The sequence below is a fragment of the Physeter macrocephalus genome, chromosome 20 (assembly GCF_002837175.3).
Source record: "Physeter macrocephalus isolate SW-GA chromosome 20, ASM283717v5, whole genome shotgun sequence".
Classification (NCBI taxonomy): Eukaryota; Metazoa; Chordata; class Mammalia; order Artiodactyla; family Physeteridae; genus Physeter; species Physeter macrocephalus.
In genome coordinates this window covers 37,377,083-37,388,764 of record NC_041233.1, presented here as the reverse complement: position 1 = coordinate 37,388,764, position 11,682 = coordinate 37,377,083, and the positions used below count along the sequence as shown (strand labels likewise).

The 11,682-nt window shown below is 48.7% G+C and overlaps 1 protein-coding gene across 2 annotated transcripts in view; it reads left to right on the top strand.

The window, feature by feature from the left end:
- The first annotated feature begins 7,036 nt into the window (after positions 1-7,036).
- VSTM4 (V-set and transmembrane domain containing 4) overlaps positions 7,037-11,682 on the top strand; it is a 56,737-nt gene continuing 52,091 nt past the window's right edge. The window contains exon 1 of one of the 2 annotated variants that reach the window (XM_028481083.2): positions 7,037-7,308. In XM_028481083.2, the coding sequence (XP_028336884.1) occupies positions 7,122-7,308 (187 nt within the window). In that variant the 5' untranslated portion in view covers positions 7,037-7,121. The remainder of the gene's footprint in view (positions 7,309-11,682) is intronic. The other variant, XM_028481084.2, reaches the window with a different exon arrangement.

Sequence of the window (11,682 nt, the reverse complement as noted above, 5' to 3'; positions counted from 1 at the left end):
AGAGATTCTGGTTAAGTTGGAACTTGTTAAAAGTTCTTCATGGGTTGCCAGCATGCAGCCATGACCTTAGGGAGGTGTTTTCCAAAACTGCTTCCAGACTACCAGCATCAGCGCCACATCAGCATCAGCACCACTTGGAAGGCTGTTACAAATGCACTGTGTTGAGTGCTACCCTTGCTTATGGAATCAGAATCTCAGGGCGTGGTACTCAGCAATCTGGGTTTTAACAAGACCTATGAGGGACTCTGTAGTACACTCAGACTGGAGGCTTAGAGCAGTGATTCTCAACAGGAGGTGATTTTATCCCTCTAGGGAACATTTGCCAATGTCTGGATACATTTTTGGTTGCCACGACTAGCATTTTGGCGCCACTGGCATCTATTGGGTAGAAGCCAAGGAAGCTGCTACGCATCCTCCAATGCACAGGTCAGCCCTGACAACAAAGAATTATCTGGCCCCAAAAGTCGTCAAGAGTGCCGAGGCTGAGAAAGTATATGACCTTAGTGTATGGAAAACTCACAGAAATTGTTATTGTAAAGTGGTTGAGGATTATGACCATAAGCAATGAAAGAATGTATTTTGTGAGTTCTCAGGGAGGACCTCTGATCAGTAAAACAAAACAAAACGAAACAGATTAATGTTAAAATGTGATCAAGAAACTGTGAAGGATTACATCTTGTGAAGGCATTGCATTTTTTGATGATGTATGGACCTAGCCAAAAGGATCTAAGGAGACGTGTGCCTTGGACCTTCACCATCACCTTTTGTGAATTCAACAGGTGTAAGGACTTGCCCTTGGGGGAGAGCACTTGGATTCAAACCTGTGTCTTCCAATAGCTAGTTAAAAGCAGTGGATTGAGGAACTTTCTCTCTTAGAAAAATGTAACCATAGTTATGAACATGGTTTGCAAACCATAAGGTGTCGCTCAGGTAGGCCATTAGGATTGTTTCGTTTTGAAGTCATAAATATTGCATTTCTCCGGTTGCACTTTAACAGTGATTCTTTGTATTCCCTGCCTTTTCTTCTGCACATTTTGTAGATGGCTTTTTCTTTACTTGATGACCTCCAAGTAAAATAATCCCCAATTCCCTCCCTTAGTCTCTCATTCAGTGAATGCCTATTTGTTAACAAAGAGATGTGTGACTTTCCTCCTCATAAAGTGAAGCAGTAGAAAAAGCAATCGATGTATCCGTATTTCTGAGGCTGTCCTATGACCCAGGCAATGGGAAGAGGTGGGAGTCTGGAGATGTCCTGGGGGCCCCCTAAGGCAGGCCACTGGCAGATGTGACAGCGCGAGCCCTGTTTGTCATCAGATGCATAAGGATATCATGGGGGGGTTGTTAGTAACCCAGACTCTGGGCTGCGCCCCCTCCCTGCCCCACCCCCTGCCAAGAATCTGATTATTATATTTAGGAAGAGATGATAAAAGAATTTGCACTTCATCAGGGCTTGAGGTGTTTCTGGTGCAAGTGATCCAAGAACTGTGTGAAAATGCTATGGTACAAAACCCAAGACTTTATATATTTGGCAGGATTGTAGCATTTAAAAGTCCAGGGCTTCCCTGGTGGCGCAGCGGTTGCGCGTCCGCCTGCCGATGCAGGGGAACCGGGTTCGCGCCCCGGTCTGGGAGGATCCCACGTGCCGCGGAGCGGCTGGGCCCGTGAGCCATGGCCGCTGGGCCTAAAAAAAAAAAAAAAAAAAGTCCACACACGCCTTGTGGCACAATCAGCATCTCTAAAACACTTTGTATAATTAATGATATTTTCAAATTCATGTGTAGCTACAGAATATCAGGGTTATTCTCTATCTAACTCTACACAAAATCTGTAGGCCAACATGCACTGTCTTCTCAACACAGAGAATTGGGTCCCTTCAGGAAGGCTGAATTGGAATTCTCACTGTGTATCCTGCCTCAGAGCAGCTGTGTCCAAAGTGCTCTTTCCCTGTGATTTTAGCAGCAGCAGCCGCAGCAGCATCTATGGGTTTTGCTTTTTTAACCCAGCCACAGCGTTGGCGAGGTCAGGGGTACAGTTGAAATTCCCCAGCGCCTGATCCCAGGCCTTTGCCCTTTTGTTCCTGGATGGGAGAGCTGCGGCAGGGCTTGAGGACGGATATCCATCCTCCTGGGGCTTAGCTCGGCCTGGCTGTGTGCCTGCAGCACAAAAAAAAGCATTGTCAGTCCTCTTGGTGAGATTCTGGAATGAGTTAAAATCCCTCAAGGCTATTGCTCAGGTATTTCTCCCTGAGCAAGATGTTATCACCGGCTGGATAAAAAAATTAGTAGAAGTACGAGGTTTTCTCAACATAACTGTGATCTAGGTATTTGTTGTTGCCCTGGAAATGTAGAGGACGGACATTGACCTTCTCGATTTAGTGGTCGAGGGGAAGTTGGGTTCCTTCCCTGTGCTGAGGAATGCTGGGGTCACTGGGTTTCAAAGCAGCTCTGAATATTCCAGCCGGCCTCAGGGTTGCCGGGCAAGAGGTGTGCAGGCTGCCTTTCACGGGGACCGCTCTGCCTGGCGCGGCCTGGCTTTCTGGGAGGGTGGGAGCTGGCATGCAGACATTGTGCACCCCGTCTTGGCCTCCCTGCTGCGTGCACATCGCTCCAGCCTGCCGGCCCCACCATCTGCTTCAGGGAGGCCCCAGGCTGGGGGCAGCAGGGAGATAGCTTTCTGCATGGCGGCTTGCAATTGAGTCCAACGAAGCAATGTCTTTGGAAGTCCAATGGCAGAAGACGAAACTGCAAGTGAATTTGGAGAATATAACGAGATTTTTAGAATTGTCTTGAGTGTTCAGTGTTCTGTGGTATTTTAAAAGCTAAGCCCAGATTTGGTGAAGTGCAGATGTTTTGTTCAATTTGAACCTGAAGGTTTGGATTCAGCCTCCGGACAAGCATTGTTTGGCTGGGTCTGAGTTTGAAAACCTCTGGCCCACATTTATAATTAGAGAGGTGTTTATATAAAAGGTAAAGGAAAAGACGGAAGATAGGGCAACGTTGGGCCAGTATTTCAGCCTGAGAACGATGTCTGGAGCTGCACTGTGGCTGCCTGTGTCACCGGGGCAGAGCTTGGCTCTAGCCTGCTGGCAAAATGTATCCCTGGAGTGTTGGGAGTTTGTGACCCCGGCTCAAATGGCTCAGGGTTTAACCTTTGTTTTCAGAGAAAGGGGAGGTGGTTTTAGCATTCTGAGTAGATACAGCAGGGAGATTGCCTTTGTGCAGCAAAGGAATGATTGGAACAGAGGAAAAGGTCAGAACCTTGGGGTAGTGGCTGCTGCCCAATCCAGGGAGACTCAGGTGTTCTTCTTGAGTTTTTCCTCCTCCTGCAAGGTGACACTTTTTAATGTTCTTGTGGCTTCAAGAATACAATAGAGCAGGCATGATCCATCCTAGGCCTGTGGGGACCCACATGCGGGCGGCTGGTGCCTGCTGGCCGGTGTCCACAGCCTGGAGGGCCTGTGTGCTTGGCAGCGTAGCTGAACCTTCCAGACAGGCCAGATGTTTTATGACTGCAGCTGTGGCTCCCTGTGGCGAGCCCCCTCTGTGCACGTTGAGGAGGCTGTGATCTGAAACCATCATGTGGGCCTCCTGGTGCCTCCTGCCTGAGAGTGGGCCTCCTGCCTGAGAGTGGGCCACAGATGTCTGCAGCATGCTTCTGGGGACACTTGTGGGAGAGTCTCGCTGCGACCTTATTCCCCCTTTGGTTCCTGCAGTCCCGAAACCAAAGAAAGAGTTCTGATGAAGAGGGGAGCTCGTGGGTTAGGTCGCTTCGCTCCAGCAGTGCAGAAAATTTAGGAAGATAGTTCTCTCCATCCCAAGACTGAAGCCAAATTGCTGTTGCCTTTTGGTCCTGGGGCCCGAATCTCTGGAATCCTTTTGAGGCAGATGCTGCGCCCACCAGCCCCCGTTCTGTCTGCCTGGCACTGTGACCACATTGTTTCCCAGCCTCTGGTGCCAGAAATGGCTCTGCAGTCCTGTTCCTGGAATAGTTTGCTCAACAGTGTGTAAATCCAGGACTGGCCTTATGTTCTCCGTGTTCTGTCCTGTCCTGTATCCTGTCCTGAGTCCCAGTCTGTGACCTCTGCTCTGTTCCTTGGAATTTCATGTTGTTTAAATGGAGGCCAAGCCTGTCTCCTAACTGACCACTTGCAGAGTTCTCTACCGTATTAATTTGCAAGGCCCACACATCCGAGACACAGGCGTCTATTTAGAAAGGCAGTTTTGATCTCAGTTATAGGAGAAAGTTTTCTCTATTTCTATCTCAGTCTCCTCATACCCCATGGAGCTCCTCGACCCCTGTAACCTGGCTTTGTCCCTCCCATCACACTGAACGGGCTTTCCTCCAGGACTTTTCCAGTAACTTCCTAGTGGGAAATCCCAATGGTGTTTTCCAGTAGCACGTGATGCTGTTAGAGAATCTTTCTTACAGCATTCTACCCTCTTGGCCTCTAGAACTCTCACTGGGTCCTCCTCGGCTCCTGTGACTGGCTCCTGCTCCCTTTGTAGGATACTCTTTCTCGTTCCCACCACCTGCCCTGTTCCCTAAATATTAGTGCAAGTGCTCCCTTCACCTGCAAACTTGTCCTATTGTGTTTTCTACTTCGTTTATTTTTAGTCCAGGCTTCTAAGTTGCCTTGTAAGAAACCTACTCGAACTAGCTTAAGTGAATATGCTGGCTGAACCTGAGACCAGGGGAGGCGCTCCAGGGGCAGGGACATCCCCGGGCCTCCCAGGGGAACCGAGATGTCTGATTCCATCCCATTCCCCCTCCTTCCCTCTCCTTGACCACAGCCTTACCTGCTTCTCCAGGCTCGCCGTGGAAGCCAGCCACCCCAGTAGGCTTACTGCTTGCTTTTTCAGCTTAAGCACTTAATCAGCTGCTTCTCTAGGTCCCGAGTGCATTCTTGCTGACTCAGCAATTCCACTTCTAGGCACTTTAATCTTGAGAACACAGTGTGAGAGACTCATTAAGGTTTAAGGTTGTGAATACTCATCATAGAATCATTTATTATAGGGAGGTTCGGAACACTTTGAGTAGCCAATGATAAGATATTAAGTCTCATGATGATGTATTAATACCACAAACTTTTATCATAGTTTTCAAAATTAAAATCACTTTTTGAAGAGAGCATAATGAGAAAATGAAATTTAAATAAAAAGAAAGATATAAAACAGTATGATCTTAATTTAAAAATTATACATGTACATCATAAAGTACAGCAGTAGTTAACTCAAAGTGATGGATAGCTGATGACTTTTTTTCTCTCTCTATTTTTATTCTCTCTCTGTATTTTTGCATTTTCTGTGTTATTTTAACTCCAACTCACCACAGAGGTCCAGTCCTCTGGGAATCCCCTCCCAACCTCCCCAACCGGGATGGGTCCCTCTTCTGTGTGTTTCTGGTTCTGGACCAGGTACCATGCAGCCCTATGGTTCAGGTACCATGCAGCCCTCTGATTTCTTGATGAGAAGACCTTTGGATGTTCATCATTATATTTCTTGTACCTAAAAGCAGGCTGAATATGTCTGTTGGCTAAAGAAATTTGTCAGCAGAGAAGCATTTTTGCTAAGTTCAAACATTTACTAGGTTCAAATATCTGCAGCCTTTTGCTTCATGGAAGATTAAAATAATGATTCTAGCTTCCCTTTTGCTTTCTGAGCAGTTTGGGCATCTTATCAATCGGATTGGTGACAAAGTTGATCACTGGAGTTTAAGAAATGGATGTATATTGTTATGGTCTGAATGTTCGTGTCCCCTAAAATTCATATGTTGAAATCCTAACCCATAATATGATGGTATCAGGAGGTAGGGCCTTTGGGAGGTGATTAGGTACTGAGCATGGAGCCCTCATGAATGGGATTAGTGTCCTTATAAGAAGGGATCCTTGAGAGCTTGCTTGCTTGCTCTCTGTTCTCCTCCATGTGAGGATACCAAGAGAAGACGTCTCCAAATCAGGAACAGAGAGTCCTTACCAGACACTGCACCTGCCAGTGCCTTGATCTTGGACTTCCTAGTCTCTAGAACTGTGAGATATAAATGTTTGTCATCTAAGTCACCCGGTCTATGGTATTTTGTTATAGCAGCCTAAACTAAGATATACATGAACATGATTGAATCATTGGAACGTAAAACAAACTTATTTTGAGATAATTGTAGATTAACATACGTTTCTAATAAGTAATGCAGAGAGATTCCTTGTACCAGTTGGTACCCTTTTATCCAATTTCTCCCAATGGTTTCATCTTGCAAAACTGTAGTATAACATTGCAACCAGGATATTGACATTGATATAGCCGAGATACAGAACATTCCCATCACTACAAGGGTCCCTGATAGCAAGACCCATTTTTCTCCCGTCTGTTCCCTCCTTAACCCCTGGCAACCACTAATCTGTTCTCCATTTCTATCATTTTGTCATTCCAAAAACGTTGTATAAATAAAATCATACAGTATGTAATTTGGGGGGATTTTTTTTCCACTCAATATAACGCTTTGTGCAATAGTTCATTCCCTTCTATTGCTGAGAAGTGTTTTGTGGTGTGGATGGACCACAGTTTGTTTACCTATTCACACACTGAAGGACATCTGGGCTGTTTCCAGTTTTGGGTTATTGTGAATAAAATTGCTACAAACATACACATACAGGTTTTTGTGTGAACTTAAGTTTTCATTTCTCTGGACAAATGCCCCAGAGAGCAGTTGGTGAGTTGCATGATAGTCGTAGGTGTATCTTTTAAAAAACTGCCAAACTGTTTTTCCAGAGTGGCCGTACCAGTTTACATTCTCACCAGCAGTGTCTTATCTGCATCTTTGTCAGCATTTGGTATTGTCCTAGTTTTTATTTTGGCTGTTCTGATAGGTATTATCCCAATATATGGGATATCTCATTCTTCATATGGGTATTTACAGAGGAAAGTTGTAAATTTTGAGGAAATCGAATTTTTCGAATTTATCAAGTTTTCCTTATATGGATGATGCTTTTGGTGTCAAGTCTGAAAATTCTCTGCTTAGTCCTAGATCTCAAAGATTTTTCTTCTATGTTTTTTTTCCAGAAGTTTTCTTGTTTCTATTTTACATTTAGGCTTAAGTTCATTGAGTTCATTTTGAGTTGAGTTTTGATAATGTGTGAAGCTTTTTATCTGGAGCATCTCCTGTGCTGTGGCCTGTCCCGCCAGTCACCTGCGTGTCCCTGCCTTTCAGACCTCTACGTGTATGCTGTGCTCGTGTGCTGTGTGGGGATTCTCAGCGTTCTGCTCTTCACTCTGACCATCATCTGGCAGTCTGTGTTTAGCAAGAGGAAATCCAGAGGTAAGAGAACAGATAAAGTCATGTCTGGAGTGGGAGCACAACCAAACCACAGATGGGCGGAAGATGTTGGGCAAAGTATCACTTTGGTTGAAAGATGCATCCTGAGTCAGGGATTATTTACCTGTGACTGGTAAGCAGTGTGAGTGAGGAGATGTGTCTACCTTAGACTCTGCTAAAATCAACTGTGGCCACTGTTGACATCATTTCAGTGATGATGTCATCCCTTTTCTCGAATCCCTTCCTTCCGTGGTTTCTGAGGGCCCTTACCTCTCTCTTCCTCCCAGAAGAGGCTGTGGAGTCAGATGACCCTGGGTTTGATTCTGGCTCTGCCGCTTAAGACTGAGTTTTTAGACACATTCCTTAACCACTCTGAACTTTGGTTTCCTCAGTTATTAAATGACATGGGATGGACACCACCTTCCTCAGATTGAATGTTGTTGTGTGTTCATAATTTAATTACAGTACCTGACACTGCCTGGCAGGCAGATGGGACTGGAAAGGCACCCCTTCCCTTCTCTTCCTGTCCGGTCTGAGTGTTCCCTTCCTTCTGTCTCCTTTCTTGGTGGTGTCCCTGTCCCCTGGGTTCTGTCCTTAGCCCCTTCTTGTTTTACTCTTTCTTCCTTAGTGATTACAGTTCTCATGACTCTGACTCTTATCTCCCTATGAATGCTGCCTGATTTCTCTCTCTAGTCCCCGCCTCTCACCAAACCTCCAGGTCGCGTTTCCACCAGCTCCTGTTTCCTCTGAAATACCCTCCCTGTGCACCCCGACCTCAGAATTTCTGAAACAGACGGGGACCCTGCAGCTCCCAGAGATGATCTGGGTAAGAGCTGGGCTCTGGAATTAGAATAACTCTGGTTCAAATGGCGACTCTTCACCTACCAGCTGATGACTTACCTGACGTGCCTCACCTTCTCCCTCTAAATAACGGGGAAAATACCAGTATACCAGTCTCACAGGATTGTTGTGAGGATTAAGTTGAAAAAAAAACCCCACAAATAAAACCCTTTACCCATTCCAGCTCCTTGTAAGTGTCCTGCATTTATGATGACATACGGTTATAGTTATATAGAATAATTATTACTATTAGGCCAAGGTCATAAAGCTGGGAAGTATTAGATTTGGTGGTCATGGCTTAGGGGGACAATTAAACAGGGAAACTGAGCAGAGTTTCCAGAGGGGACTCTCCCCAGAGGTGCAGTCAGGGCTAAAGGAATCTGGGAGGGAGGGAGAGAAAGGCGTTCAGGGACCAGCACCTGGGGGATGCTGCTTCCACCCTAGAGGTTAGGGGACAAGGGGAGAAGAGGTTTCTGGAACTCTTGAGAGCTGCAGCTGTGGGAGAATTGTCACCAATAAGAGCCTTAGAAGAGGGACTCAGGCAGTGCCAAACCAGGCCGCAGCAGGGAGGGAGCCAGGAGCCTACCTTCCTCAGCCCCTCCCTGCCCCCTGCCTTCAGGTGTCCCTCGGCTGCTTTCCTTTGGTCCTACCACCCAGACCGGAAGCCAGAGCACGTGCAGAGAGGTCAGCCTCCAAGGCCCGAGCAGGGTGGAGAACGGATGGGGAGCTGGACGGGTGCGCAGAGCCATGCAGCACTGGAAGCAGAGCCAGAGCTCTAGCCAGATCCTTCTTCCGCAGCCCGTGCCCTGCCCACCGTGCTCTGTGTGTCTGTGCTGCACCCTGAGAGCCTCCCACCACGCCTGCGCACACCTCATCCACGGTGCCCGAGCTTTTCTCCTGTTCCAAAACTTGATGGCTTTGATGAGCTCGTGGCACATGTTGCACATGTGCCAATGTATTTGCCTCCCTCCAGGAGGATGGTGTGTAAGACAGGGACCATGCATCTGACCCATTCTCCTTGGAATTCGGCTCATGACAGCTGCTCAACAAATGGTGGGCAAATGGCTTTGTTTCCCGGCTGCTTTGTTCCCAGCTGTTGGAGTTTGGATGCCACACTGGCAGTCTCCAAGCCTATTTTGCTCGAAAGGCACCTCTGCCTGGGCTCAGGGGCATGATAGAGAAATCTGCCTGGAGTGCAGGCCCTGTTAGGCCGTGGGGAGGAGCAGGGGAACAAAGCAACGTAGGCAGTTCAGGAGAAGTCCTTCTCCTCCAAAGCCAACAAGGCAGACTGGGACATAAGCTCCAGGCTTCCCACAGAGCCACTGAGAATCCAGATCTTAGCTGCCCTCGTGCCCCTGGGAGTGGCCTCCAGATGGCCTCGTGTGTGCCTGTGCACAGCATCCGAAGCCCTATGAGCCGTCAAGAGCTTTGCCTGAGCACCTGCTGTGGGCCAGACCCCTGGCTGGCCCCTCCACATTCTCATGAGTCCTCACCACCAGCCCGAATGACAGCCCATATCGCTCCCGTTTGACAGAGGACACAGCTGGGGAGCTTGATCAAGTCCTGAGACAAGGGAGTGGCAGAGCCCGAGCCCAGCCCGATCCTCAGCCTCTGTGTTTCTGTTCAAGAAAACCTCAGCCATCTGGGGGCTGACGTTGCCGAGGAATTTTCCTTCAGCCTTCAATGCGGTCGTTGCTGAGGTCCTCCCCAGACAGCAGTTCACGGCTCCCGCGGCTCCTCGGGGGCTTGGCATCTGTCTGGTACAACCGCTGTCCGCAGGCTGGCATCCTGTATCCCTGGCAGGACTGTGCATGTTAGGCCTGGCGTTAGCCCTCACCTGGACCTGGGAGGCTTAGAGCAGCACTGCCCAAACCTTCAGGAACAGACTGCTCACCTGGGAGCCTGCTCCAATGCAGATTCTGATTCAGAGCGTAAGGGCAGGCCTGACAGTCTGCATTTCTAATAAGAAGTGCAGGCAGTGCTACCCTGATGATGGGAGGCCTCACTTTGAGTAGCAAGGCCTTAGAACCAGTTCTTCTTCACTCTAGCCTACTCAGCACTTCTCTTTACAATGAATATATTGAAATGATCCCATTACTATCTTGAAATGAAACTCATAGATAAACTATGCTCCCTGGATGCACAAAAATCAAATCAGGCCCAGACCCCCTTGTTATATAGACAGTTTCTGGGTTTCCTATGCAAATGTGTGTTTGTTGGTCCTTCTGCATCCTCCTGCCTGCGTGGTAGCCACAGAACACCCAGGTTTGCAGGCTGCTCACACACACGTGGGAAGCAGAGGACACCCTGGCACCCGCTCTCCCGCTTGCTCGGCAAGATCTGTGTGAAAAGAGGATGTCAGAGTAGCTCTCTCTGCTCCTGATGTGATCTCCCGCTGGGCCCCTGAGATACACACACCCCATCCTGGAAGCCAGGGGACCTGAGGGCCAGTCCCCTTCTCTCTCACCTTCCTGCTGCCCTGCCCTCACCCTGTCCTCCTAGGGCGCTCATTGTTCAGAGAGCTGGAGTTAATTGCACCACGTGTGACTTACTTTCTACTTTCCTCTGAGCTGTGAGTCTCCATCCCTAATCTTTGTAAGCGCCGGGGTGCCCGGAACTTCATCCCAGGGCCTCTGCAGCTCTGAGTCACCCTGGAATGCACCAATCCTGGTGGCATTACTCTAGTGGATTTTCAAGCACACTGGTTTCAAAGGCCTTTGCTTCTTCGGGAATGAGTCCATACCTGCTGCTTTGGTGTGGCCCCAACAATCCCTCAACCTTCCATGTTTGAGCTTTTAAAAGGACAGCTTTGAAGGCACGCGTAACCAGAGGGAGAGGGGTCTAGCCCCTTTGTCTCGGTTCTATGTTTGTCATGACTGCGTTTAGCTTGCACTCGATGTGCTAAAACCCTGGCTCCAAAGCCAGGCTCCCCACGGCTTGCTAGGCACCTACATCTGCCTGCCACAAACTGGCTCTCCGCTTGCTTCCCCGTGGTGATGGGATCGAAGGGCCTGTGATCTTTTCTCCCAGAAGTACAAGAAAGAGGGAGCTGGGGCGCTTCCTCCCACTCACAGCCTCGCTTAGTGGAGGGAGGAGGCTGCCAGGTACGGAATGGGGTGGCTGTGGACAAGGTGTCCCTGGGACCTTGGGGAGGATGAAGTGCTCACCAGCCTGGCATCAGAGACACTCGGACACTGGGACACCCCAGCATGAGCTCTCCCCTCCAAACGCTTCTGAGACGCAGGCTTGGGCATCAGAGTGTGTGGGAAGGTTCGGTGAGCTCTCCTGGGCCCACTGCCCCATCAGAAGGGAGCCCGTCTCCCCGAGTGGGTGCTCGGAAGCCTCCCCAGTAGCTTCATGAATAGAGCGCTGGACCTAGGGCCTGGATTCAAGCTCCTTTACTTGTAAAGCAGGTCTTCTCAGGCCGCAAATAAACGTCCTGAGCACCATGTGTCCTCACTGTGAAACGGGGATAAAAGTTACTCTTACCTCACAGGGCCCTGGGGACACTTTTCCCGGTGCCGTGGCTGCCAGTCC